The sequence below is a fragment of the Anguilla anguilla genome, chromosome 1 (assembly GCF_013347855.1).
Source record: "Anguilla anguilla isolate fAngAng1 chromosome 1, fAngAng1.pri, whole genome shotgun sequence".
Taxonomy (NCBI): Eukaryota; Metazoa; Chordata; class Actinopteri; order Anguilliformes; family Anguillidae; genus Anguilla; species Anguilla anguilla.
In genome coordinates this window covers 8,508,989-8,536,741 of record NC_049201.1, presented here as the reverse complement: position 1 = coordinate 8,536,741, position 27,753 = coordinate 8,508,989, and the positions used below count along the sequence as shown (strand labels likewise).

The 27,753-nt window shown below is 52.8% G+C and overlaps 1 protein-coding gene across 2 annotated transcripts in view; it reads left to right on the top strand.

Moving 5' to 3' along the window:
* Positions 1 to 26,759, top strand: part of pcnx1 (pecanex 1) — a 49,336-nt gene extending 22,577 nt beyond the window's left edge. The window contains exons 8-36 of one of the 2 annotated variants that reach the window (XM_035394002.1): positions 2,064 to 2,257; positions 6,795 to 6,888; positions 6,990 to 7,047; positions 7,586 to 7,779; positions 8,518 to 8,671; positions 9,101 to 9,133; positions 9,695 to 9,866; positions 10,652 to 10,762; positions 11,799 to 11,890; positions 12,399 to 12,508; positions 12,969 to 13,074; positions 13,814 to 13,906; positions 14,256 to 14,406; positions 14,672 to 14,807; positions 15,900 to 16,077; positions 16,369 to 16,477; positions 16,895 to 17,024; positions 17,176 to 17,234; positions 17,693 to 17,908; positions 18,396 to 18,649; positions 19,724 to 19,954; positions 20,071 to 20,171; positions 20,454 to 20,604; positions 21,264 to 21,494; positions 22,026 to 22,300; positions 22,765 to 22,946; positions 23,586 to 23,992; positions 25,631 to 25,771; positions 26,586 to 26,759. In XM_035394002.1, coding sequence (XP_035249893.1) covers positions 2,064 to 2,257; positions 6,795 to 6,888; positions 6,990 to 7,047; positions 7,586 to 7,779; positions 8,518 to 8,671; positions 9,101 to 9,133; positions 9,695 to 9,866; positions 10,652 to 10,762; positions 11,799 to 11,890; positions 12,399 to 12,508; positions 12,969 to 13,074; positions 13,814 to 13,906; positions 14,256 to 14,406; positions 14,672 to 14,807; positions 15,900 to 16,077; positions 16,369 to 16,477; positions 16,895 to 17,024; positions 17,176 to 17,234; positions 17,693 to 17,908; positions 18,396 to 18,649; positions 19,724 to 19,954; positions 20,071 to 20,171; positions 20,454 to 20,604; positions 21,264 to 21,494; positions 22,026 to 22,300; positions 22,765 to 22,946; positions 23,586 to 23,992; positions 25,631 to 25,771; positions 26,586 to 26,726 — 4,504 coding nt within the window. In that variant the 3' untranslated portion in view covers positions 26,727 to 26,759. Of the gene's footprint in view, positions 1 to 2,063; positions 2,258 to 6,794; positions 6,889 to 6,989; positions 7,048 to 7,570; positions 7,780 to 8,517; positions 8,672 to 9,100; positions 9,134 to 9,694; positions 9,867 to 10,651; positions 10,763 to 11,798; positions 11,891 to 12,398; positions 12,509 to 12,968; positions 13,075 to 13,813; positions 13,907 to 14,255; positions 14,407 to 14,671; positions 14,808 to 15,899; positions 16,078 to 16,368; positions 16,478 to 16,894; positions 17,025 to 17,175; positions 17,235 to 17,692; positions 17,909 to 18,395; positions 18,650 to 19,723; positions 19,955 to 20,070; positions 20,172 to 20,453; positions 20,605 to 21,263; positions 21,495 to 22,025; positions 22,301 to 22,764; positions 22,947 to 23,585; positions 23,993 to 25,630; positions 25,772 to 26,585 lie in introns of both variants that reach the window. The other variant, XM_035393991.1, reaches the window with a different exon arrangement.
* The last annotated feature ends 994 nt before the right edge of the window (positions 26,760 to 27,753 follow it).

The following is a 27,753-nucleotide window of genomic DNA, read 5'->3' as shown; positions in this document are numbered from 1 at the left end:
GTCTGTGACTCGCACACAGAACCCTGGCGTGTGCTGTGACTCACACACAGAACCCTGGTGTGTGTCTGTGACTCGTGCGCTGAACGTGTCCCAGCTTTGAGTCCCCAGGACTCGCTGTGCCCAGCGTGTCCCGAGTGATGGATGGCGGAGTCAGCGGCTGCAGGGACAGTGCCTAATCACCAACCCGCCCTGCCCACGCTCCTCCTTCCTGCTCCTCTCTCCCTCGCTCTTCCTCTCTCTCTCCCTCGCTGTTCTTCACCTGCTGTCTCTCCCCCTCCCTCTTTCTCTTCGTCATCCTCTTTCGCTCTTCCACTCTCTCCTTTGGTCTTCCTCTCTCTCCCTCCCTCTTTTTCCCCCTTTTTCCTTCTCCCTCTCTCTCCCTCACTCTCCCTCTGTCTCTCTCCCTCCCTCTCTTTCCCCCTCTTTCCCTCTCCCTCTCCCCCTCTTTCCCCCTCTCTTCCTCCCTCTCTCTCTCTCTCTCTCTCTCTCTCACTTTCCCTCTCTCCCTGACTCCCTCTCATCTTCGCTCTCCCTTACTGTCCTTTGCTCAACTCTCCCTCTCTTTCCCTCTTTCTCTCTCCCTCCCTCTCTCTCTCCCCGTGGGCTCGTCCATCACACTCGGGCTGCTGCAGGCCCTGGAGCCGCCCCGACCTTCAGCGACCTCCGTCTCCCGGGAGACGGGCCTGACGCGCTGTGCTGAGGGCGGTGGTGTTTGGCGTGCGGTGGTGTTTGGTGTGCGGTGGTGTTTGGCGTGCGGTGGCGGTGGCAGTGGCGGCGGTAGCCTCCGAGCCCCGGCAGTGCGGTGCGTCTCAGTGCCGTATTTCTGCCACCGCACCGGCCCGTTTGGGTTTTAAGGCTCTATCCCACCTCCTTTCCAGCTGAAAATGCTGCAGCGTTATTTCTATTGTTTCGTTTTTGCCAAACATGTACATTTGGCTGGAAAAAAGAGCTCTCCCACACCATCATTCTGCCTGTTTTAATTGCGTTTCTGAAGCCCCATAATTCCCTTTGATTTCGGGCCTGTGGATTTCCAAGCAGAAGCACATAGATGAGTGGCATGGACCAGGGTGCTCCTAAAATGGAGTCTCTCCCTGTTAGGCCTTCAGCAACCTCCCACCCAACCCTTCCCCTCCTCCTCCTCCTCTTCCTCCTGACATCACTCCTCCTCCGCTGTCACACACACACACACACACAAACTCTCTCTCTCTTACACACACACACACACACACTCTCTCTCACACACACACACACACTCTCTCTCTCTCTCACACACACACGCACGCACACACACACAAACTCTCTCTCTCTTACACACACACACACACACACACTCTCTCTCTCTGTCACACACGCACACACCATTACCAGGCATCTTCCTATTCCAGAGAACTGTAGTATTGCTCCTCGAAGGATGAAATGAAAGGCTTTGCCTTTGGCTGTTTTCCCACAGTAGCAGAACGTACAGCATCACAGACAGCAGATCTGGCTCTGTTTTTTAGGGAGAGACACTCCCCACTGGTGACCCTCTGCGCTTGCATTGTCCCGTCCCCCGTCTTGGGTTCTGTCAAACACTCTGTCGTCCTTGTGTAGAAAATAAGATCTGCAGACATGTCAGGCTCCCCGTTGTTCTCTTCCCCTTTCCCATGGTGTTAACTGTGTTTTTTTTTAGAATGTACATTCTGTGAGTTTTTTATCTTTATGTCTCAGTAGGTTGTTTTGCTTGTGCTCCAGAAATCGTCCTAATTTGCTCGGTGTTCCTCTCCCCGTGTCATTTCCCCTAATGCTGAACCTCCCGTTTGTGTCACGTTCTGCGCTTGCTCCTCTTATTGAACACACACACGCATGCACGCACGCTCACGCACACACACACCCATGCATGCACGCTCACGTACACACACACACGCGCGCGCGTTGGCTTGTATCTCTTCTCTTGTGTCTTGTCCCCCCATCCCCCGCTTTTTTTTTGCCCATCCCCCCCCCTCGTCTCACGTTTCTCTCTAACGACTTCTCTCATGCCTCCCCCTCCCCCTCCTCCCCCTCCCCAACTCCCCTTTCTCCGACAGTCTTCAGGAAGCTCTGAGCCAGGCCTCCCAGCCTTCTGCTTCCCAGGTCAAAGGGCAGCCGTCTCGAACCCCGTCCCAGGTGACCGTGCTGAGCGCGAGCGCCTCCCTGCTGGCCAGGAATGGAAGTGTGCACCTGGAGGCGTCTCAGGACAAAGCCTCCACTGTGGGTGCCACCAGCCTGCAGGACGACTTTGGTACGGCACTGCCGGGGGGGGTGGGGGGGTGGGGGATGTGAGGGGTCGGGGGTATGGAGGGATACGGAGTGGGGAGAGAGCCAGGAACGGAGAGATTAGGAGAAGGAGGGAGGGGGGGAGACTGGATGGAGGGGATACTGAAGAGGAGGGGGGAGAGAGCTCAGATGGAGGGATTGGGAGAAGGAGGGAAGGAGAGATGGGTTGGAGGGATAGGGAGGAGGAAGTGGGAGAGAGCTGGGATGGAGGGATCAGGAGAAGGAGGGAGGGAAGCTGAGTGGCGGTAAAGCAGCGATCAGCGAGAGAGCCGGTGTGAGCGCTGCTGCTGGGGGGGGGGGCGGAGAGTGGGAGGAGCCAGACCGCAGAGGTGGAGAGGGGAAGTACGTGGGATAATGGAACGGTCACGGTTTCCCCACGCGTTAATAATGCGGTTCGGTGTCGGGTCAGCGTCTGCGGCGGCGCGTTTAAAACGGTCGCCGAGCGGGGATACAGAAGCTCGGCTCGTACGGTTCCTCTGAGCCTCGTGCTCAGAGAAATGCAAACCTGTGTCCCGCGTTAAGGCCTCTCTGTGTGTGCAGTTCTGTCTCACTCCTGCGTGCGGGATTGGTTCTCGTCCAGAGGCAGTGTCGTTTATGCTGGTGAACATTGCTTTTATTTTTTAACTTGTGAAGTGCTTACTCTGTCTAATGATGTTTTTTTCGATATATGTTATATATATTTATTATTTTGTTTTTTTTGTAACAAGAGTGTACTCTGTGTCTGTTGTTGACGTATGATGTTCTGCCCACTGCACCTGGGTCGTGATTCAGTTTTCACGTTTAAAAGTTGGGTTAGCACTAGGGATGTCCAATAATATTTCAGGATCAACTGATAATAGTGAAAAATGAACATATCTTCTTTGCCACAATATTTTTCTGCATGCATCAGATAAGCACTGTTTTTCATATGCCACTAATGCTGCAAATTAAGTGAAAATGTCCTGCTCAAACGTGGCCTTATCATAATCATCTGATCCTCTTATTTATTTTTAATTTATCATTTACGCTGGCCAAACTCACAAGCAGTGCTATACAGAGGCTCGGTAGCCCTCTAGAGTCTTGTGCTCTGCGTAATAAGATAAGCAAATATTGAAATATTGTGTCAAATAAAAAAGTGTTTTTGCAGGAATGTTCTGGAATCGATGCAGTTTGGATTCCTGTTATACTGTAAAATGGCGGCATTGGCTTCAGCCAGTCTGGCCAGACAAACACAGGTTATTGATCTGGGCCTCAGAATTCCCAGATTGTGTGTCCCCTGTTAGAAATACAGGTGAATGAGAGGCTCTTGGTTCTGTTGTTGAGGGAAGGAGGTAGTAACTGGAACAGTGAAGTGCATGTCCCTGCTTCCCCCTGCTGGCCGTTTCGTGGTATAACATAATGCCTGTTTCCCATCGCGTTCTTCAGAAGTGGATTTTGGTAGACCAGGGTTCGTTGGTGACTCTGCGAGAGTAAAGAACTGGGTGAGGTCACCCCTGTGCCCATCCACATTAGCAGTGCTGCTCTGTATTGCGCTCGCTGCACCACACGCTGTTTTGTACCTGCAAGAATAAGGCGTGAGGTTGTCAGACTTCACGCCATTATGTGAGCCTGTTTGTGATAAACCTGGAGACATAAGGGGACGTTCACTTTTGTCAGGGTAGGCTTTTTGTTCCAGACTAACTCTCGGTGTCACGGTCCTGTTGAAAAACGCCGGCTCTGGGCTGCCAGCCTGGAGCACGATTGGAAACCAGTTTCATCCAGTCACAGTTCCTGCCTGGTCTGTGCCATTTTCCCTGTGCTGTCTCCCCTGTGCCAGTTCCACTGTTGGTCCCTGTGCCGTCTCCCCTGTGCCGTTCCCTGTGCTGTGCTCCGCACCGTCTCCCGGTGTTGCCTGTATCGCCCGTACTGACAGAGGTTTGTTTCACTCTGGTCTGCACTGAGGTACACAGGCATAAAAATTTAAATCATCCCACTGCCATCGCTGTGGTTGAAGAACCACGTTCTGGTGGACTGGTGGGCAGTGCACACGTAATGCTGGGCCCCCAATGTAGGTTGTTGTTTAAAAAAAATACTATGAAAGTTTATTGTAAAGATGTGGAATTGCAGGTGGGAGATTGAATGTCTCAGAGTAACCTTTGTTGTGGTGCTCAGTGTCTGAGCGATGCAAGGCTACTGGAGAGCATGCGGTCGACGGCCTGGCTGTTGTAAATGTCACGAGTGACACTGATGCTCTGCCTTTCCTGTACAGGTGCAAAGCTTAATCTAGGTCTCCTAGCTGCCGCTTCTTTGTGTTGTGTTTACCTCCAACCAAGGCGGTTATGTAACTGCGTACGGTCCGTCCGTTTGCCTGTCCGCCTGTGGCAGATGTGTGCAGGGTCAGCTGCTTTGGCGTGTGGAGATCTGCAGCTGAAGGATGCGCGCGCATTTCCTGCGCCCCTGCGTCGCAACCGCGCCTGCACTCCAGCTCTTATTAACGCGGCACGCTTTTCAGACATTTTCTCGTTATTCGCGTGAAACCTCCTTTTGTAAGATGGCTGCTCGAGCGTGACTGAAATTCCCCTGCCATGGCACCTTCTGAGCTGTGGTCCCTTCTGCTCCATCTGCTGCCCTCTCTGCTCTCTACCTGTCTGAATAGAGGAAAAAACGAATCCTTTTGACTGGTTTTGCCGTTATTGATTCTGTACTGTAGCTGTACTCTCGCTGATTCCTATGACACGTCTGCCTGTCAGGTTGGCAGAAATCCCACTCATGTGATTGCATTTGAATGGTGATGTGAAATCTGGAGCCATTGGAAAAGCCACACATCTCTGTTTGCGGAGAACTGGGAGTTGTGTCTGTTCCGTTAATGCAAAAGTGCACTTTTTTCTCGTAGCCTCTGTACAGTGCAATACGGAGCCTTGGGTTTCTATGACTACCTTTCGCTCCGTACGAGTGCAGCCCTGTCGTGCCATCACCCCGCTTGGTTTAATTAGCCCCGTGTCACTTGACTCCGAAACGAGTCGGTGCGGCTTTCTCACCGCGGCAGCGGACCGCGCCTGATTGGCCCTGTCAGGCGATCTCTGGCTGAGTAGGGAGGCCGGCCCGTCGCACGCGGCGTTCCCTGCCAGGGGGAGCGCGTGTCATCTGATCCACAGCCCTTTCTCTCAGGGTGTTGTTTTGCTCAGGTGGGTGTGGATAGTGTGGACATTGGTCCTGCCTTATGCAGCGGAAGAGCAGTAAACACACCCTGGGCCTTTTGTTAGTGCTCTGTATTGTAGCCCATGCAGTCTCCAGACCAGTGCACTTCCCTTTTTTTGTTGTTGTTTGGTTTCAGAGCCTGTGATTCTTTGCGGTTGTTCATTCAACGTAGATCAGAGCTCATTTGTGCAGCTTGGCTCTTGTTTATATAAGTGAGTTTAGCATTTGATAGGGTCAGGTGGGTGACAAGTCGTCACTGCAGTGTACAGTTCTTGAGCTTGCTGTCTCTTGGCGCTAGACTTTCCCCCTCTGGGGAGTTGCCACGCTGCAGCCCCATACGTTTGTTTGCACTTGTGTTTGCATTACGGGTTGCCCTGGACAGGAACTTGTGCAAAATGCCCGGGAAGTTGACGTAAATATTTTGAGTGGCATCTATAAATGCACCTGCCGTAAGAGGTGCTGTAAGGGGGGTGGGGGGGGGGGGGGGTGATTCCAGGGTCCCTGACTGACAGGGGCCCTCATAAAAAAAGAGAACTTTGGATTTTTTGGGGTGGTGGGACCCAGTGTGAGATCTTTCCACAGGGCCCAGAATCCCTGGTCTCGCTCCTGCTTGCTGTACATTATTGAACCTGTTGCCACGTCTTCCTGTTTTTCTTCTTTTTGGCACAGGGGAGCTGGGCTGCGCCAGATATTTCGGCACCACCCTCGTCTGTGTCTGTCAGACCCTGACGCCTGTGTGAGAGCTCAGCTGGGCTCAGTAAAGCCCTGCTGGCCTTACGATGAAGGAAGCTGTCAATCAGAGAGATGCCTCCAGTGCATATTACTGATAGGGCACAGGACCAGTGGCCAGTGACATCACAGAGATGTGCTCCAGAGCATATTACTGATAGGGCACAGGACCAGTGGCCAGTGACATCACAGAGATGTGCTCCAGTGCATATTACTGATAGGGCACAGGACCAGTGGCCAGTCACCGCTCAGCCTTTCAGTTTCAGATGAATCTGCCTGCCTCAGACCACAAACTGTGTGATTTTGATTTCATTTTTTTGAAATAGCACAAAAACATGGCAGTTATTTTAAAAGGCTATAAAACTCTTGATGGTAAAATATCATATGATGGCTGTGCTCGCTGAAGTGCTCCACTTCAGTTATGATAAAAAATTAACTCCCCTTTTAGACCTGGAAAATGTGTTTCCTAAGGCATTTTACATGTTATTACAAAACTCGTAAAAATGGATTTCCTTTGCGTGTCACGGCCGTATCATGTACATGCACTCAGAGACACAGTGGTGTGTAATGCCTAGTCCAGTGTGTTAACCTGCTGTGTGTGTTTTTGGATTTCCTAGGGAAGCTCACGCCCTCTCTCTATGAAGCAGGAGGCTGTGACATGTCTCTGGTCAACTTCGAACCCGCCACCAGGCGAGCCTCCAACAACATCTGGTGAGTGGATCGGTTCCTGCGGGTCACAGCTGGCCCAGGTCAAAGGTCGCCGGTGCGGATGGAGGAAACTGATTCTGATCTTTCCCTCCTGTCTTTTACAGGGACACTGACTCCCATCTTTCTAGTTCTACCTCAGTTCGCTTTTATCCTCATGATCTGGTGAGTTCTGTGCGTACGTTTGTGTGTGTGTGTGTGTGTGTGTGTGGGTGCGTGCGTGCAGAGAGAGGGAGTTAATGAGAGTTGGAGGGGGGGAGAGGGACAGAGAGAGATGGAGAGGGGGGAGAGTGGAACAGTGAGAGAGAAGGAAAGAGGGAGAGAGGGACTGTGAGAGAGAAGGAGAGGAACAGTGAGAGAGATTGAGAAGGGGGAGAGGGACAGTGAGAGAGGAGGCGAGGGGGGGTGTAAGGGAGGGTGAGAGAGAAGGAGGGGGGGGAGAGGGACAGTGAGAGAGGTGGAGAGGGGGAGAGAGGGACAGTGAGAGAGGTAGAGAGGGGGGGTGTAAGGGACGGTGAGAGAGGGGGAGAGAGGGACAGTGAGAGAGGTGGAGGGGGGGAGAGAGGGACAGTGAGAGAGGTGGAGAGGGAGAGAGAGGGACAGTGAGCGAGGAGGCGAGGGGGGGTGTAGGGGACAGTGAGAGAGGTGGAGGACAGCGAGGCCGGGCGGGGTCCTGACCCTGGGGCAGCTCTCCCTTCCTCAGATCCGCCTGAACCGTCTCCTGACGATGGACCCGGAGCTGCTGGAGCAGCAGGACGGGGACCTGAGCCCCGAGCTGCCCGAGGACCCGGCCAGCGCCGCGCACAAGGCCAAGCAGTACTACCGCCTGTGGCTGCTGCCCTACCTGTGGGTGGGGCTGCACTTCGACAGGCTCACCCTGCTGGCTCTGTTCGACCGGTGAGATCTGCCCCCTCCCATCCCCCTCACAGGCATGAGCACACGCGCGCGCCCACACACACACACACACCACACACGTACACCACACCACACACATACACCAAACCACACCATACACACACACACACACACACATGAACTAATACACCACACCACACATGCACACACACACCACTCGAAGTCTAACACTGGTCTAAAACAAACCTTCATCTGATAATTGAGCGCTTCCAGAGTAGCATGTGATGATGACCTTTAGACCAGCTCACTTCATGCTAAATGTCCACCAGAAAGTCCCTGGTCACACGGTCTGTTCCTGCAGCTGTCAATGAGACTATATTTGTGGCTCATTTTTAAAGGCGGTTTTTTTACCCGGTAACAGAAAGTCTGATTTGGGTGACACATTTTGTGGTTGGGTCAGAGTTTGACTTGGGGACTGTCCCCTGATACCAAAAGCCACGAGCAGGAAACACTCCCATCTGCATCTGCAGAGCCTCGGTACTGCGGAACACTATGAGAGCCTGCGGAGTGCATCGAGCAGCATCACCATAGCAACGTATATGTCCTCCTGCCTTATTTTATTTTATTTTTTACCGTCCAAAAACGACTGTTCTGCCGTCTACCGTGATCCATGTGAACTCAGCATTACTGAGTGTTCTTTTTTTTGTGGTGGGCACTGTGATGTTCTGTAGAACGTGCTCAATGTGTGTGTTTTTTTGTGTATTTTTTTTTGTTTGTCAGGAACCGTGATGTGATGGAGAACATGCTGGCGGTGGTGCTGGCCGTCCTGGTTGCCTTCCTGGGCTCGGTGCTGCTGGTCCACGGCTTCTTCACCGACATCTGGGTCTTTCAGTTCTGCCTGGTGATCGCCAGCTGCCAGTACTCGCTGCTGAAGGTCAGTGCGCACCCCCCCCCCCCGGCACCCCCCCTCCCTGACAGAGAGCGCGAGGCTGAGTCCACCATCTCAGCGGGTTCTGTTTGTGTTTACAGAAAGTGCTGCAGTAACAGACAGGGAGGGGAAAGCCTTTTTGGTTAGGGAAAGAAAAACCCTTGCTGTTTACTGGTATTGAAACTGAAGTCAGTCACTGTGGTGAAGATTACGTATTTTTTAAAAGAAAAGGGAAGTAAGATTTTACACGTGATTGAATGATGAAGACTGTGATAAAGGCCGTGATGAAGATGCCCCTGTGGCCTGTGAGAATCGGGCGGGTCTCTCCTCAGCCGCAGCTGGCCGAGCTAACGGGCTAACGGGCTCGCCTCAGCGCAGCGTGTGTTATACAGAACCCGAGCCTAGCGCTGATCCCTCTGCTTCTCTGTGTTTCAGAGCGTTCAGCCGGACTCCTCCTCCCCCAGACACGTACGTATCCGCGGGCTCCCTCCCCACAGGGTCTCCCCCCGGGTCTCCTTCCCCCCAAAGTCTTCTGCTCTTTCACTGTTAACTGGATCAGGCAGCAGAATTTGGGCATTTCAGGAGGCATTTACACTGGTCCCATCCTCTTCCTATTTCCACTGGAAAGGGATGCGCTGGCCTCAAATTGCTGCTGACTTCTCTCACTCCCTTCTTTCAGTCTTTTTTCTGGAATGATTTGAAACACAATTTTAGTGCAACTGTCAGCTCTCTCTGTCAAACCGGTCCACGTGTCTGCTATGGACAGTCACAGGACACAGTGGATTCAGACGTCTATATACCTGTACACATTCACTCATATATACAGTGTATACACTCGTATATGAGTTATTGCACTCATTCACATAGGAGCAGGAGACATGGTGTCACATGATCCATCATTGCAGGCGTTGTCAGCAGAAGCACCTGCTTATCAGCTCAGTCGCTCCGCTGCTTTGTGTTTATGGACCCTTTCGGTGTGACTGATTTACCAGCGTGTCTAACCTTGCGCTCCCCCCCCCCCCCCCACAGGGCCATAACCGGATCATCGCGTACAGCCGGCCCGTGTACTTCTGCCTGTGCTGCGGCCTGATCTGGGTGCTGCACTACGGGAGCGTGAGGACCGCCCCCGCCCGCGTCACGCTCTACGGCGTGGCGCTCACCAGCTCCCTGCTGCTGGCCTCCGCCCGCGACCTGGTCATAGGTCAGCCGCCGCTCGGAGCCCCGTCCCCTGCCCCGCCCCCCCCACGGTTTACTGTTATTCCTTTTCTAGAAGCGCTGGCTTTCTGTTTATTTGAGGCTCCCTGCTGCTGGCCTCCGCCCGCGACCTGGTCATAGGTCAGCCGCCGCTCGGAGCCCCGCCCACCTGCCCCGCCTCCCCCCCCCCGAGGGTTTACTGTTATTCCTTTTCTAGAAGCGCTGGCTTTCTGTTCATTTGAGGCTCCCTGTTGCTGGCCTCTGCCCGCGACCTGGTCATAGGTCAGCTGCCGCTTGGAGCCCCGCCCACCTGCCCCGCCCTGCCCCGCCTCCCATCCCACCCCCCCATGGTTTAGTGTTACTCCTGTGCTGGAAGCACTGGGTTACTGTTCCTTTGAGGCTCTCTCAGATCATAGACAATGGGCCTAGGGGTCTTTCATTCATTACTGGTCTCTCATGTTCTTATGTTTTGTGTGTGTGTGTGTGAGTGTGTGTATGTGTATGTGTACATGTGCGTGTGTGTGTGTGTGTCTGTTTGATAGTTATTTGATAGTTATTTGTTTGATTTGATTGTTTTTTGTATGTGGATTTCTGTTTATATGGATGAAGCATTGCAGCCACAGAACGCGTATCTCAATACAGAAAATAATAGTATTAGTCTATTTCTGTTTAAACTGACTCATTTGTGTCTGTGTGTTAACGTGTGTAATTATGTATTGCTGTAATAAGCTCTCCCTCTCTCTCTCCCTCTCACTCCCTCCCCCATCCCACTCTCTCTCTCTCTCTCTGCAGTGTTTACACTGTGTTTCCCCATCATATTCTTCGTCGGCCTGCTGCCGCAGGTGAACACCTTCGTCATGTACCTGTTTGAGCAGGTGGACATCCACGTCTTTGGGGGGAACGGTGAGGAGGACGTCCCGCACCCCTGTCTGTGTGTTCCCCGTCCACCCCTCTGTAGCTTCAGCGTGTGAACGGGACGGCCCGTGTGAGCCTTACACACGCAACGCAACGAGCAGATTAGACTGCCATTAATACGCCACATAGCCACATAAATTGATGTTCATCAAAAAAACAACAGTGGAGGCGAGCAACTTACTGAAAGCTGTTCCAAATCACAATTATTGCAGTTTATATACAGTTTATTAATAATTGCAGACATAATGTGATTTGTTATGAGCACTCTGTAGGGGTCCTTCTCTGTCGGGAGTTTTAAAAGACGCCTTTTTTCCCTTATGAAATGTGTAGTATTGTGTGCACAGAAACACGGCTCTCAATCTAAACTGTGAAACGCTGCTCTGAGTCTCAGTGCTGTGGTCAGAGTGAGATTAGCACAGTGAGATTAGCACAGTGCTGCTCTGAGTCTCAGTGCTGTGGTCAGAGTGAGATTAGCACAGTGAGATTAGCACAGTGAGATTAGCACAGTGCTGCTCTGAGTCTCAGTGCTGTGGTCAGAGTGAGATTAGCACAGTGAGATTAGCACAGTGCTGCTCTGAGTCTCAGTGCTGTGATCAGAGTGAGATTAGCACAGTGAGATTAGCACAGTGAGATTAGCACAGTGCTGCTCTGAATCTCAGTGCTGTGGTCAGAGTGAGATTAGCACAGTGAGATTAGCACAGCGAGATTAGCACAGGGCTGCTCTGAACCTCAGTGCTGTGGTCAGAGTGAGATTAGCACAGTGAGATTAGCACAGAGCTGCTCTGAACCTCAGTGCTGTGGTCAGAGTGAGATTAGCACAGTGAGGTTAGCACAGTGCTGCTCTGAACCTCAGTGCTGTGGTCAGAGTGAGATTAGCACAGTGAGATTAGCACAGTGCTGCTCTGAGTCTCAGTGCTGTGGTCAGAGTGAGATTAGCACAGTGAGATTAGCGCAGCCGCAGTTAGCGCAGTGACACGGCTGAAATAGAGGGTTCCCGCGGTAACGGTGTCTCCTCCGCTCACAGCCTCCACCAGCCTGCCCTCGGCCCTCTACAGCGTCCTGCGCAGCGTCGTCACGGTAGCGCTGCTCTACGGCCTCTGCTACGGAGCCCTGAAGGTGCGTTTCGCGCTGCCCTGCCTCTCACCTGCGGCAGGTAGAGGGGGTAGCAAAAAGAACCACGATTGGTTGGTGTGGTAATGGAGTATGAGCAGCTGGCTTTGTTTTCGGTGTGGTATGGATGTGGTCAGGTGCCTGTTGAATTGGGGGGAGTAACAGAAAGAAGTGTGATTGGTTCATACTCTAATGGGGTGGTGGTTTTGTTCCCATGTGTTACTGACATGGTCCTAGACCAGTGATCTTTATTCCTGATCCTGACAGCCTGCAGGGTCTGCTGGTTCTTCTTTTTACTTATGTATTTTTTTTGGTTGCTTAATATCGGCAACCAATTCAGACCTAAGAAACCCGGACAGGTCAGTTAACTGTCACATCAAGGGCTTTAATTGATCTCTAAAGTGCCGAGCAACAACGAGAACCAGCCGACCCTGTGGCCTGCCAGGACCAGGAATGAAGAGCGCTCTCCCAGACTGTGTTGTGGCTGTGTTACTGAACTGCGCCTGTGTTGCAGGAGTCGTGGGACGCCCAGCACATCCCTGTGCTCTTCTCTGTGTTCTGTGGGCTCCTGGTGGCTGTGTCCTATCACCTGAGCAGGCAGAGCAGCGACCCCTCCGTCCTCATGTGAGTCTGGCAGCCCGGCAAGCAGGTGCTGCTCTGAAGCCTTAGGGGGAAAAAGGGATGAATCTGGCAACCCTCCAAAGGCTGATTTGAGCACCCCACCTGCACAGTTACCATAGCAACCACGCTGTAGTCTCATTTGAATCAAAAAAGGAAGATTTTCAAGATGGCTGTTTTTGAAAATGATCATCCGTTTTTGAAAGATGAAATGTGTTCCCTTGTAAAGAGATAAAGACAAGTGTCAATCAAATTTTCAGTGAAAACCTAGCTGGCTGGTTCTCATTTTGACATATTATAGGGTCCTCAGTTCTTAACAAGTGGCTCTTTTTTTGGAATGAACAGCAAAGATGAAAAGCTGCTCAAACACGTGTGCTGATGTATTCACCTCCCTCTGAGCTGCTGTGAATGTTAAAATGGGGCTGATTTAATAATCTTTTTAAAAAATCTTTTTTTCTCTCTCCAGCTCCTTGGTGCAGTCCAAGATGTTCCCCAACTTGAAGGACAAAAACCCGGAGGACCCTCTATCTGAGGTGCAGGACCCCCTGCCGGAGAAGCTGAGGAGCTCCGTGGTGGGTCTGCAGCGTTTCCCCCAATCAAACTCTAATACAGCACATCTGGAGATCAGCAGCACAGCTGGAGATCAGCAGCACCGCTAGAGATCAGCAGCACCTCTAGAGATCAGCAGCACAGCTAGAGATCAGCAGCAGAGCTAGAGATCAGCAGCACAGCTGGAGATCAGCAGCACAGCTAGAGATCAGCAGCACAGCTGGAGATCGGCAGCACAGCTAGAGATCAGCAGCACCGCTAGAGATCAACAGCAGAGCTGGAGATCAGCAGCACAGCTAGAGATCAGCAGCACAGCTACAAATCAGCACGGCTCCAGTTTGCTGTTAAGTTCCCTGAAATTCTCCCTGAGAAGTGAACTGTCGGGAGGCTTTCAAGCTCTCTGTACGAATGTGTTCCAGCTCGGTTTTTGTATTTTCGTCCGTCCTCGGGCTCATTCTAGCAAATGTACGAGTCAAGCACAACAAGGCGTGCTTAGAAGATTATGTTCTGCTGATTTTAAACCCTTAATTTGCTTTTGGGACTAATGTAAAATACCCCAGTTGCACTTCTCAGTCCTCAGCAAATGTGCTGAAATTGTAACGGTCTAAATTTAGCCATTTAGCTGTTCCCAGTGTGGCTTAGAAAGGTGCATTTCACAAGGTAAGCAAACGGCACACAAGCTGGAGATGAGCTAGAGAGGAAGACCTTCAGGATGAAGAGATCGGGCGCATCTTTCTGATCCTCCTCCTCCTCCCTTTGCAGAATGAGCGGCTGCAGTCTGACCTGATTGTGTGCGTCGTCATCGCTGTCCTCTACTTCGCCATCCACGTCAGCACAGTGTTCATTGCACTGCAGGTAGGGGGCACTACTGTCCGTTAATTAATACCAATTAACACCATTATTGGTGTTGACTACAGAGTAAAGGATCGAGCCGACTTCTGTGTATAATTTGCCGTTATTGGTCCCTCAGTGTAGTATAATATTCAGGGAACTGAGCTGGTTGTCAGTTGGATTCCCAGCTGGGTTGCTGTTGTTGTACCATTGAGGAGCATAACCTGAATTGTACATATCCAGCTGTATGCATGAATAGTATGTAAAAATGTCACCTGTGCTAGCACTCTTGATGTGCTAAATGCTAACTGTAATGTAATGTCCCTGAGCTGGTGATCTTATAAACTGCATTGTGGTCTCTCTCTCTCTCCAGCCCTTTCTGAGCTATGTCCTCTATGCACTGGTGGGCACGGTGGGTCTGCTCACCCACTACCTGCTGCCTCAGGTGCGCAAGCAGTTGCCGTGGTACTGCTTCTCGCACCCCCTGCTTAAGACCAAGGAGTACTATCAGTTTGAGGTCAGGGGTAAGTCCCCCATTTTCTCCCTCTCAAGAGCAGGGCCAAGGGGGGAAATACCCTCCAGGGCTTTTTGTCTCTTTAGTGTTCAGTTTGAGTGTTTTATGGTGCGGTGCAGAGGGCTAAGTGCTGTCAAAAGATCCCGTTGAGCTTTCAGTTCCTTCATGACCTGCATTTCAGTTTGAAATGACTTCAACCGGCTACAGATGAATTGTTGTGTTTTATGAGAACCTGTGACCCTCTGCTTGGTCCTCCTCTTGTCCTGTTCGTGCAGGCGCGGCCCATGTGATGTGGTTTGAGAGGCTGCACGTGTGGCTGCTGTTTGCGGAGAAGAACGTCCTCTACCCGCTGGTCATCCTGAACGAGCTCAGCGGCAGCGCTCGCGAACTCGCCAAAAAGCTCGACACAGAGTGAGCGTCCGTTTTCAGTCCGTCTGTCTGTCTGTCTGTCTGTCTGTCTGTCTGTCTGCCTGTCCGTCTGTCTGTCTGTCTGTCTGTCCGTCTGTCTATCTGTCTATCCGTCTGTCTGTCTGTCTGTCTGCCTGTCCATCTGTCCGTCTGTCTGCCTGTCTGTCTGTCTGTCCGTCCGTCTGTCTGTCTGTCTGCCTGTCCGTCTGTCTATCTGTCTGTCTGTCTGTCTGTCTATCTGTCCGTCTGTCTGTCTATCTGTCTGTCTGCCTGTCCATCTGTCTATCTGTCTCTCTGCCTGTCCGTCTGTCTATCTGTCTGTCTGTCTGTCTGTCTGTCTGTCTGTCTATCTGTCTGTCTGCCTGTCCTGTCTGTCTGTCTGTCTGTCTGTCTGTCTGTCTGTCCGTCTGTCTGTCTGCCCGTCTGCCTGTCTGTCTGTCCGTCTGTCTGTCTATCTGTCTGTCTGTCTGCCTGCCTGTCCATCTGTCTGTCTGTCTATCTGTCCGTCTGTCTGTCTGTCTATCTGTCCGTCTGTGTGTCCATCTGTCCGTCTGTCTATCTATCTGTCCGTCTGTCTGTCTGTCTATCTATCTGTCTGTCCGTCTGTCTGTCTGTCTGTCTATCTGTCTCTCTGTCTGTCTGTCTGTCTGTCAGTCTGTCTTTTACCTTTCACTGGTGACTTACCTGTTATCAGAAGCTTATCAATCCTTCTGCATGGTTCTCAAAATTCTCTGTAGTTGTCATTAGAAGCAAAGCCTAATCTATTCTTTTGAACACTTCGTTTAACAAGGATGGTAAAATGGGGGTAAGGCAGTCCTGACATCACCTTACAGATAGAATGTGGAGAGGAACTCCACCGATCACTGAGTACATTGGTAACCCACAATGTAACAACACCTTCAGTGATTGGTGGAGGTCTATCTGCTGCTTTCTTTGCTAAAAAACCACAGGGAAGCCTGGAAGTATAGCCTGGTGATATCTGGTGATGTCATAGCAGCCTTGCTCCTGTTTTATTGTCATGGTGTTGGCTCCACCCTGCTCTTTGCACACGGCCCCCCCTCACACGGCCCCCCCCCCCCTCCGTGTCTCTCTCAGGGTGGGGGCTCTGATGATCACTGTGGCCGGGTTGAAGCTGCTGCGGTCCTCCTTCAGCAGCCCCACCTACCAGTACGTGACCGTGCTCTTTACCGTCCTCTTCTTCACCTTCGACTACCGCGCCCTGTCCGAGACCCTGCTGCTCGACCTCTTCCTCATGTCCATCGTCTTCAGCAAGGTGAGAGGGGAGGTGTGAGGGGCTCCCATGGTGCTTGTAGGTCTGTCAGAGTGTGGGGGAGTCTGGTGGTGGTAGGGGGTGGGGTTATTTCCTCCTGGCCTGTACCCCCTGTGTTGGTGGGCGTGTGGTGTGCAGGCTCTGTTGGCGGTAGGGGGCGGGGTTATTTCCTCCCAGCCTGTGCCCCATGTGTTGGTTGGCGGGGCTTGTTGATACATGCGGGTGATGCGCAGGCTGTGTTGGTGGTCCAGTGAGGAGCTGACGTTGATGTGATGTCATGTTTGTTGACCGCAGCTGTGGGAGCTCTTCTACAAGCTTCGCTTCGTCTACACCTACATCGCGCCCTGGCAGATCACCTGGGGCTCCGCCTTCCACGCCTTCGCCCAGCCCTTCGCCGTGCCTCGTATCCTTCCACCTGCACCTGCCCGCTGCTCTTACTGGCGCCAGACAGGGTGCTGTGAGGTCACCGAAGCTGAGACAGGAATAAGGATCTCAGTGATACTACGGCCACGGTGCCCGTCTGGGAGGGCTGTGTCACTGGGAAGGGGCACTGACACAGGACAGTTTACCTCGTCAGATGGCCTGAGAGATTTTAGCAGTGTTGTCATGTGACTGTGTCAGGGTCTGGGAGACTGGGGTAAGGTTGCCAAGTCAAGCAGAAAGTCTTGTCTCCTTGAAAATGCCCCAGTCATCACAATATTAATCCAACTGTGCCCTAGTTATCTGTAATAACAGGTCAGGTGGTTTATGTCTTTCCTGTCAAATTGTGGTCAAACGCCCTTGAGAGCGCTGTTTGTCCTTGACCCTTGACCTCTCCCAGACTCTGCCATGCTGTTTGTCCAGGCCGTGGTGTCTGCCGTGTTCTCCACGCCGCTCAACCCCTTCCTGGGCAGCGCCATCTTCATCACCTCTTACGTCCGACCCGTGAAGTTCTGGGAGAGAGACTACAAGTACGGGCTCCCTTTCCTGTCCCTGAGAACAGCCATCCATATCCTGAACTGCACTGGCAATTTTTGACAAATCATATAATGCAGTTTATTATATTAGGCTTTATATTAGAGGTATTGATGTGGCTCTTGTCTGGTGAATTGTCTCTTGCAGCACGAAGAGAGTCGATCACTCAAACACTAGACTGGCCTCTCAGCTGGACCGAAACCCAGGTAGCGATATCTTGAAAATGGATTGAAATTGATCTTTATTTGACAAAAAATCTGATACTTCATTATCTTCAGGACAGAACGTGTCTTCTCATCTTCCGTTTACAGAGTCTAACTTGTTTTTTTTTGCTGAATTTCTCATCTTTAGTTGATTAAGTGTGGATTTCATAGAGGGAGTTGTCACAGCTTTAAAAAATCAATTTCCTTTGAGGTGTTAAAGTACAAACCCCGCTTTTGTTTGCCGATGTTTTTCCGGGCCTGTGCATCTCCTCTTTGGTGAAATTGCTGACAGCTGTGTGTGTGTGTGTGTGTGTGTGTGTGTGCGTGCGTGTGCGTGCGTGTGCGTGCGTGTGTGTGCGTGTGTGTGTGCGTGTGTGCATGCGTGCGTGCGTGTGTGTGTGCGTGCATGCGTGTGTGTGTGTGTCTGTGCGTGCGTGCGTGTGCGTGTGTGTATTTTCCAGGCTCTGACGACAACAACCTGAACTCCATCTTCTACGAGCACCTGACGCGCTCGCTGCAGCACAGCCTGTGCGGGGACCTGCTGCTGGGCCGCTGGGGGAACTACGGCACGGGCGACTGCTTCATCCTGGCCTCCGACTACCTCAACGCCCTGGTGCACCTGGTGGAGATCGGCAACGGCCTGGTCACCTTCCAGCTGCGCGGCCTGGAGTTCAGGGGTGAGCCGGGGGGGTGAACTGCAGGATGGGGGGCGGGGGAGGGATGAACTGCAGGATGGGGGTGGGCATGGGGGTTTGTGTCACTTATGGAGCTAGGGACTGATGGGTTTTTCTCTTTCTGCCCCCTCTTCATGCTCTCTCCCTTTCCCTCCTCTCTGCATCTCCCTTCCCTCTTCCCCTCTCCTTCTCTTTCTCTCTCCCTCTTCCCCCTTTTCTCCACCTCTCATCTTCTCTCTCTCTGTCTTTGCCTTTCCCCCCTCCCAATTTCTCTCCCTGTCTCCTCTTCTGTCCCGTCCCTTATTCATCCTTCTCTCCCACTCCCCTCTTTTCTTTTTCTTGCTCTCTTCTCCCTCCCCGCATCATTTCTCTCTCCCTCTCCTTCTTTCTGTCCCTTTCTCACTCCCCCTCTTTCTCACTTTTCCTCCTTCCTTTCTCTCCCACCGCTTTTCTCTCTCTCTCCTCCCCTCCCCCCCCCCCCCCCCCGCAGGGACGTACTGCCAGCAGCGGGAGGTGGAGGCCATCACGGAGGGGGTGGAGGAGGACGAGGGCTGCTGCTGCTGCGAGCCGGGCCACCTGCCCCACGTGCTGTCCTTCAACGCGGCCTTCGGCCAGCGCTGGCTGGCCTGGGAGGTGCTGGTCACCAAGTACGTGCTGGAGGGCTACAGCATCACCGACAACAGCGCCGCCTCCATGCTGCAGGTGTTCGACCTGCGACGCATCCTCACCACCTACTACGTCAAGGTGAGCGCCGGGGCGGAACTTTCCGGAATGGCAAGAGCGGGTTCACTAGCCGTGCAGACTATGTCTATGGTCTTCTAAACCTTCACACCCCCCCCCAACCCTAACCCTAACCCTAACCCTAACCCTAACCCTAACCCTAACCCTAACCCTACTACGTCAAGGTGAGCGCCGGCGCGGAACTTTCCGGAATGGCCAGAGCGGGTTCACTAAACATGCAGATTATGTCTATGGTCTTCTAAACCTTCACACACCCCCCCCCAACCCTAACCCTAACCCTAACCCTACTACGTCAAGGTGAGCGCTGGCGCGGAACTTTCCGGAATGGCCAGAGCGGGTTCACTAAACATGCGGATTATGTCTATGGTCTTCCAAACCTTCACACCCCCCCCCAACCCTAACCCAACTACGTCAAGGTGAACGCGGGGGCAGAACTTTCCGGAATGGCCAGAGCGGGTTCACTAACCACACGGACTGTGTCTGTGGTCCTCCACCCCCTGTAGTCTTTCTGCTGTAAACAGCGATTGATTTCAGCCCAGGTGGCACTGCTCACGAGTGACGATCTCGCCAGGATTCTGTTACTGTTACTCGTCAGTAAACAGCAAACAGAAGATCCCCTTTGATCCCCTTTGATAGAAGCTGGACCGTAGCCAGGGTGGCCGCGGTGAAAGTGTGCCGTTAAAACTGCGGCTGTACCTGCTGTTTGCTCTTGGTGTGAAATATGGCTGTGTGTGCTGAACTGACATTAACTAGACTAGCTACAGCCCGCCACCCCAGCACATTATTCTCCCAGGCCAGTCTGGTGTGTTCGTATGACAGGAATTAGTCCTGAAATGGAAGTAGAATAATTATGATTCATCATTTTTTGAAAGGACACACTGTGAATTTAGTCCTGTTTAGAAATATTATCTGTAAATGTTGGGTACATGGGGTCAGCATTGAGACAGAAGGCTAACTAGATTTGGTGAGCCTTTCGACCAAAATCTTTAGGTCACACTTGCGTCGCATTCAGAAGAGTTGATTCAAAACCTCAGCGAGTGTACTTGACCTTTGACCTCCCTTCCCCTCCCGAATCAGGGAATCATCTACTACGTGACGGCCTCGCCCAAGCTGGAGGAGTGGCTGGCGAACGAGACCATGCAGGAGGGGCTGCGCTGCTGCGGCGAGCGCAACTACGTGGACCTGGACCCCACCTTCAACCCCAACATCGACGAGGACTACGACCACCGGCTGGCCGGCATCTCCAGGGACAGCTTCTGCGGGGTCTACCTGAGCTGGATCCAGTACTGCAACTCCCGCAGGCCCAAGGTAACTGACCGGCGCCCTCTGCAGGCCATTTGCAGATAATACCCCCCCCCCCCGCCGGTTACTGTACGAGCAGTCACATGACCAGGGTGGGTGTGGTTTGTGTGTTTCGCCCGCAGCATCTGGAGAGCGAGAAGGACTCCCCCCTGGTGACGCTGTGCTACGGCCTGTGTGTGCTGGGCCGGAGGGCGCTAGGAACTGCCTCGCATCACATGTCCAGGTGAAGGCCCCCGATTGGTCGGAACGCGAAGCAGTTTGTTCAGCAGGGTCTCTAAATTTGCATCTTGCATCATTTTCCTGTTGTCCTGTTTATGCATCGTCAACTTTATAAAAAAAACTAGACTGGATGTTGCATTGAAAAAAGGGAAGTGATTCTACGATCGCTGAACTGTATAATAATTGTCGGTCTGTTCACATGCAGCGATGCGTAGCATTAGCTCTGATGGGTGAGTACCTCACGTAGGCCTGCTGCTTTGAGTGACATCTTTCACGTCTCCCGCAGTAACCTGGAGTCTTTCCTGTACGGGCTGCACGCGCTCTTCAAGGGCGACTTCCGCATCTCCTCCGTCCGGGACGAGTGGATCTTCGCCGACATGGAGCTGCTCAGGAAAGTCGTGGTGCCCGGAATCCGCATGTCACTCAAACTGCACCAGGTACGGGCCCTTACCCACACCGCATGTCACTCAGACTGCACCAGGTACGGGCCCTTACCCACACCGCATGTCACTCAGACTGCACCAGGTACGGGCCGCACCCACACCGCATGTCACTCAAACTGCACCAGGTACGGGCCGCACCCACACCGCATGTCACTCAAACTGCACCAGGTACGGGCCGCACCCACACCGCATGTCACTCAAACTGCACCAGGTACGGGCCTTACCCACACCGGGGCTTAACACCTGCATCTGAATGTGTGTGTACACTGCCGCTGTGTGTGCGTGTGTGCGCACGTACGTGTGTGTGTGTGTGTGTGTGTGTGTGTGTGTGCATGTGTGCATGCATGCGTGTGTCTGTGGGCGTGTGCTTGTGTGTGTGTGTGTGTACACTGCCGCTGTGTGTGTGTGTGTGTGTGTGTGTGTATGTGAGTGTGTTTTTGTGCATGTGCATGCGTGTGAGTGTGCACGCGCGCGTGTGTGTGTGTGCGTACATGCGTGTGTTTAGTATAGCACTAATTTCAACGTTGTAGTTATGTTCTAGAGATGTAGTCATGTTATTCTTACCTCTGGTATTTTTAACTTCTAGTAAACTCATCAGTCCCCCCCCTGTGATTATTTACCCCCCTGTTCCCCTCTGTTGTGTTCTGTCCCAGGACCACTTCACCTCTCCAGATGAGTACGAGGAGCCGGCGGTTCTGTTCGAGGCCATCTCGACCCACCAGCAGAACCTGGTGATCGCCCACGAGGGCGACCCGGCCTGGCGGAGCGCGGTGCTGTCCAACTCGCCCTCGCTGCTCGCCCTGCGCCACGTGCTGGACGAGGGCACCAACGAGTACAAGATCATCATGCTCAACCGCCGCTACCTCAGCTTCCGCGTCATCAAGGTGTGCGCCGCCACGGGGGCGGGGCGGGGGCGGAGGCGGGGTGGAGGCGGAGTCAGAGATGGAGGCGGAGTCAGAGACGGGGACGGGGCGGAGTCAGAGATGGAGGTGGGGTGGAGGCGGAGTCAGAGACGGAGGCGGGGCGGAGGCGGAGTCAGAGGCGGGGACGGACAAGCAGGGACAGCGAGCTGAGAATGCTGCAGAAATACAGTCATACGTCACTGTAGAGAGAGAGATGAGGATGGAGGATTCAGAGGAGAGCTTTCCAGTGATAAGCAGCTGCTGGATTACAGAGAGTTGGGTCTGTTTAAGTGAGTCTAAAGCCATTTATTATTTAGAGAAATGGTAAATGGCTCACAGATGGCGCCACCAGTAAATTCAGCAATACCGTGTGCCAGGTGCTTAAAAAATAAAATAAATAAATAAAATGAGTGGTAAATAGGATGTTTGAATACAGGCAGTAGTGAACGGGAGAGTTATTACCCCAGTACCACTGTGGAGGGTCTCACCGGTTTTCTGTGCTGCCCCCTGCAGGTGAATAAGGAGTGTGTCCGCGGGCTGTGGGCGGGGCAGCAGCAGGAGCTGGTGTTCCTGCGGAACCGGAACCCGGAGCGCGGCAGCATCCAGAACGCCAAGCAGGCGCTGCGCAACATGATCAACTCGTCATGTGACCAGCCCATCGGCTACCCCATCTACGTGTCGCCCCTGACGACCTCCTACTGCAACTCCCACGCCCAGCTCGGACACATCCTGGGGGGCCCCATCAGCATCAGCAACATCCGCAACTTCGTCGTCAGCACCTGGCACAGGTACAGTGTGCGCGTACGCAGTGTGAGGGGACGTTCTGCGGGTGCAGCACGTTCGCGTCTGTTGGCTTCCGTGACAGTGTGTGAGTTCAGCGCAGAATGGAGTCATTCCATGAACACAGCTGTCCATGTAGTGAAATGTGGGATCTGAAGATTCCGTTAAAAGAATGAAGAGCTCATTAACCCTTTAAGGTGTGAGATCACAGATGTGTGATTAGATTGTTCTTAACTGAACATTCTGATGCTGATGTCACAATCAGTACTGGTTATTGAAAGCAATGTTCTAAAACACTGACTCTTCCCAAGGGGTTAATGCTAATACTACATTTCTGCCCACATTTGTCTAAATTGGATTTATAAGAACACAGATGTTCTACAGCTGTAAATTCCAGGGTTAAACTCTGCTGTGTTTCTCATGTTGTTACGGTGCAGTGTAAAGCGCTGATTCCTCTCTCTGGTTCTTCCAGATTACGGAAGGGGTGCGGGGCGGGGTGCAACAGCGGGGGGAACATCGAGGATTCGGACGCCGGGGGGATGTCCTGCGCCAGTGGAAACGGGACGGGCGTCAGCGTCTCCCAGCAGAGCTCTGTCTCTCAGGGAGGGGTGACTGGCCCAGCACAGCCTCTGTCCTACCAGCCACACTCCCTGGGTACGGCCTGTAGGGGGCTCCACTGAGCAGATCACTCTTACGCAGGACCATGACCTCACACAGTGAACACATTAATACGTACAGTACACTCACCTCACACGGTGAACACATTAATGCATTCAGTATATTCACCTCTCACAGTAAGCACATTAATGCCTACAGTACGTTTACCTCACACAGTAAACACATTAATGCATACAGTACATTTACGTCACACAGTAAAGACATTAATCCATACAGGACATTCACCCTACACAGTAAACATAGTAAGTCCGCTACTGTTTGTCTGACTGCATTGTTGTGCTCAGTTCTCCCTTTAAATTTGGGCTGTCCAGACACAAAGTCAGAATTTCAGAAAAAATGCTTTTAAATCTGAACTGTTTTCACAGTTACAGAATGTTTTCTGCTTGTGCCGTAGGGTCTTTGGTATCTGTGCCAAAAATATAAACGTTAATTTTAACTGTAGAAATGCAGTAAAAAAATAGACCCCATTTAGCAGCACTTTGGCACGTCAGGGTCACTTGATCCAGCGTCTCTCAGAGCACGGATAACCTGCCTTAATACAGAAACAGGGGGAAGTGAGTCATGTCTTGTCTTTCTCTCTTCCCGTCCCCCCTGTCCACCCCACCCCCCCCCCAGGCACCAGTCAGAGCTCGCAGTCGGTGCAGTCGGGCCTGGTGCGCCACTCCCCCGCGCGGGCCTCGGTGGCCAGCCAGTCGTCCTCGTACCGCTACAGCAGCAGCCGCCACTCGTCGCTGCGCACCTCGGCCACGGGCCTGGAGCCCTGCCGCCGCTCGTCCACCAGCCAGCTGTCGCTGCGCACGCTGCCCGCCTCGCTGCAGCTGCGGCTGACCTCCGACCCCGCCGGCCCCGCGGGCCCCGCCGGGCCCTCCTCCTCGCTGTCCAGCCACAGCATCCCGCCCTGTAAGCGCCACACGCTGGTGGGCCTGCTGGGCAGCGAGGGCCTGGGCGGGGCCGACCCCGCCCCCCAGCACCACCCCACCCTGTCGGCCGTGCGCAGGGACGACATCTCCTACAGGGTGCAGGTGAGGGGGAGGGGGGGGAGGGGTTTAGCAGTGATAGAGCAGGGGAGGTGTTCAGGGGTTTGGTGGCTAATCCCAAACTGACAGAGGACGCTGCAGTGAGGTTAATGTGAATATGACTGGGACTTCCTGATCAGTGAAACAAAAACTGCTAATGAAAACAGTAAAAGAACATATTTCACTTGTCTCATTTTTGAAGTGCGTGAGCAGTAGGCCTCTCTGTGCCCTGCCTCTCTGTCCTGACTGCCTGTGCCCTGCCTCTGTCCCGTCCTGACTGCCTGTGCCCTGCCTCTCTGTCCTGCCCTGCCTGCCTGTGCCCTGCCTCTCTGTCCCGTCCTGACTGCCTGTGCCCTGCCTCTCTTCCCCGTCCTGACTGCCTGTGCCCTGCCTCTCTGTCCCGTCCTGACTGCCTGTGCCCTGCCTCTCTGTCCTGACTGCCTGTGCCCTGCCTCTCTGTCCCGTCCTGACTGCCTGTGCCCTGCCTCTCTGTCCCGTCCTGACTGCCTGTGCCCTGCCTCTCTGTCCCGTCCTGACTGCCTGTGCCCTGCCTCTCTGTCCCGTCCTGCCTGCCTGTGCCCTGCCTCTCTGTCCTGACTGCCTGTGCGCTGCCTCTCTGTCCCGTCCTGACTGCCTGTGCCCTGCCTCTCTGTCCCGTCCTGCCTGCCTGTGCCCTGCCTCTCTGTCCTGACTGCCTGTGCGCTGCCTCTCTGTCCTGTCCTGACTGCCTGTGCGCTGCCTCTCTGTCCTGTCCTGACTGCCTGTGCCCTGCCTCTCTGTCCCGTCCTGACTGCCTGTGCCCTGCCTCTCTGTCCCGTCCTGACTGCCTGTGCCCTGCCTCTCTGCCCTGTCCTGCCTGCCTGTGCCCTGCCTCTCTGTCCCGTCATGACTGCCTGTGCCCTGCTTCTCTGTCCCGTCCTGACTGCCTGTGCGCTGCCTCTCTGTCCCGTCCTGACTGCCTGTGCCCTGCCTCTCTGTCCCGTCCTGACTGCCTGTGCCCTGCCTCTCTGTCCCGTCCTGACTGCCTGTGCCCTGCCTCTCTGTCCCGTCCTGACTGCCTGTGCCCTGCCTCTCTGTCCCGTCCTGACTGCCTGTGCCCTGCCTCTCTGTCCCGTCCTGACTGCCTGTGCCCTGCCTCTCTGTCCCGTCCTGACTGCCTGTGCCCTGCCTCTCTGTCCCGTCCTGACTGCCTGTGCCCTGCCTCTCTGTCCCGTCCTGACTGCCTGTGCCCTGCCTCTCTGTCCTGTCCTGACTGCCTGTGCCCTGCCTCTCTGTCCTGACTGCCTGTGCCCTGCCTCTCTGTCCTGTCCTGACTGCCTGTGCCCTGCCTCTCTGTCCCGTCCTGACTGCCTGTGCCCTGCCTCTCTGTCCCGTCCTGACTGCCTGTGCCCTGCCTCTCTGTCCCGTTCCTGACTGCCTGTGCCCTGCCTCTCTGTCCCGTCCTGACTGCCTGTGCCCTGCCTCTCTGTCCCGTCCTGACTGCCTGTGCCCTGCCTCTCTGTCCCGTCCTGACTGCCTGTGCCCTGCCCCTCTGTCCCGTCCTGACTGCCTGTGCCCTGCCTGTCTGTCCCGTCCTGACTGCCTGTGCCCTGCCTCTCTGTCCCGTCCTGACTGCCTGTGCCCTGCGCTGCCATTTTGCTCCAGATCGTGGACGTGAGTCAGGTCCTGGAGAACATCAACCTGTCGAAGCGCAAAGAGCTGCAGTGGCCCGACGAGGCGGCGAGGCTGCGAGCCGGACGCATCTGCTGGAGGGAGTGGAGCCCCCTAGAGGGCATGGAGGGACATGTGAGTCTGCACATCTCGAGGAGGGACACCAACCAGTGAATAATGAGCAGTAACCAGCGTAGATACACAGATTATTACATGTAACTTAATCCTTTCAAATGAAATTAAGGGGAAATTTGAAGCTATGAACTTACTCATTTTACATTAACAATCAAATTATAAGAAAAACTTTAAGCTAAATTCTTTTAAGATAAAGATTTTTTTGCATTGAATTGTATTACAATTCTGTAAATTTAATTGCAGATTCTGTCTTTATTGCTAGACTGCGTTTGTTTCTTGCAGATGCATTTACTTTTATACATACTGCCACTGGCTTGCAGAAATAGGTGGGAGTTCAGAAGGAAAAAAACATTGTGAAACCCTTGGAGGGCTGGTTAGACACTACAGGCTAGGCTGTAGACACTGTACACAGCTGACATGTTTCACATACTGATTTTTTAAAGAGAACTACCGATATGCAGCTTTGCCCAAAAGTCACATGATGAGTGTTAATGTTTGGGAAGTGTTATTACCTGAGACACAAGTGTTTTTCACTGCATGCCAGCATAAAAAAATGCCATTGGTTTATTTTCAATATTCAGCCACCCTTGCTTTTGTACCTTGACCAACCTGTGCAATCAGCATACACACCGCCTCTGTCCACCTGCTCCTCTGTACCTGTCTCAGGTGATCTCACTCTCTCTCTCCACCTGCTTCTCCCCTGTACCTGTCTCAGGTGATCTCACACTGTCTCTCTCCACCCGCTCCCCTGTACCTGTCTCAGGTGATCTCACACTGTCTCTCTCCACCTGCTCCTCCCCTGTACCTGTCTCAGGTGATTCACCGATGGGTGCCTTTCAGCCGGGATCCGGGCAGTCGCTCCCACATCGACAAGACCATCCTGCTGGTTCAGGTGGAGGATAAGCTGGTGCCCATCATGGAGGGCGGGGTAATCGAGCTGGGCGCGGAGGTCTGAGCCAGGAGGCCCAGCCCCCCCCATCCCCCCCCCCCCCCCCCCCCCCCCCCCGCCTGGGTCCCGCCATGATGGCGTCTCCCAGTGGCAGGAACCCAGGTCCTGCAGACTTAAGGAAAGGGGGGGTGATCCCCAACACCCTTTCCAAATTTCAATGGGGGAAAATGGAAGCAGGGAAGAAAAAAAAAAAAGTGCAAGTAGAGGCAGACCACACTGACACACATCTGCCCTGCTCTGCGTGTCACACAAATATGCTGCATGACGGTTAAATTCCTGTTAGACCTTTAGTTTTACGTTGAGCATCGCTGATTTCTATGCATCTCACGACAGCTTTTGACGGACAAGATCTCGCGGTTTGGTTTGTTCTGTTTTTTGTTGTTTTTTTTCCAGGCGGTACAGAGGAAGGTAGAGAAATGGGTTGTTTTTTTTTAATCAAATCACTTGCCAAAAATGGACATTAAACAGAATGGCCATGGTTTTCACATAAAGCATGTTAAAGCTTTTTGTTGCTGCCAAGAAATTCAAGACTAAATAATGGAGTGGCGGTTCAGGTGAACAAGAAAAGCAGGTGCTGTAGGTTAAAAACACTATTTGATTTGCTTTCATTGTCATTCCTATTTGTTCTGTTTGGAGGTTGCAAAAAAAAAAAAGAAGTTGCGAGAAAAAAACTTGCACTATAATTTTTTATTTTTTATTTACAGCAATGCACTACAATTTTGAGGTTATATCATTTATTTATTTCTGACAGGAAACGACTCTTGAATCGCCATGGTTTACTGATGCCTTGCGAATGAAAACATGCGATCACCATTTTGTTATTCTGCCATTGTTTCTGTGTGTAACGTTTTGCGTTTGTTTCCTTAACTTGAAAAAAAGTTTTTACCATATATAATTATATAAATATATATTATGTCATTGTAAAAAAGATTTTTTTGGAATATTTATTTCTGTGAACATGATATTTACATTTTGTTACATCCTTTTTTTCATTTATGGGACAGAGGTATACAATGTAACAAGGACCATCGGA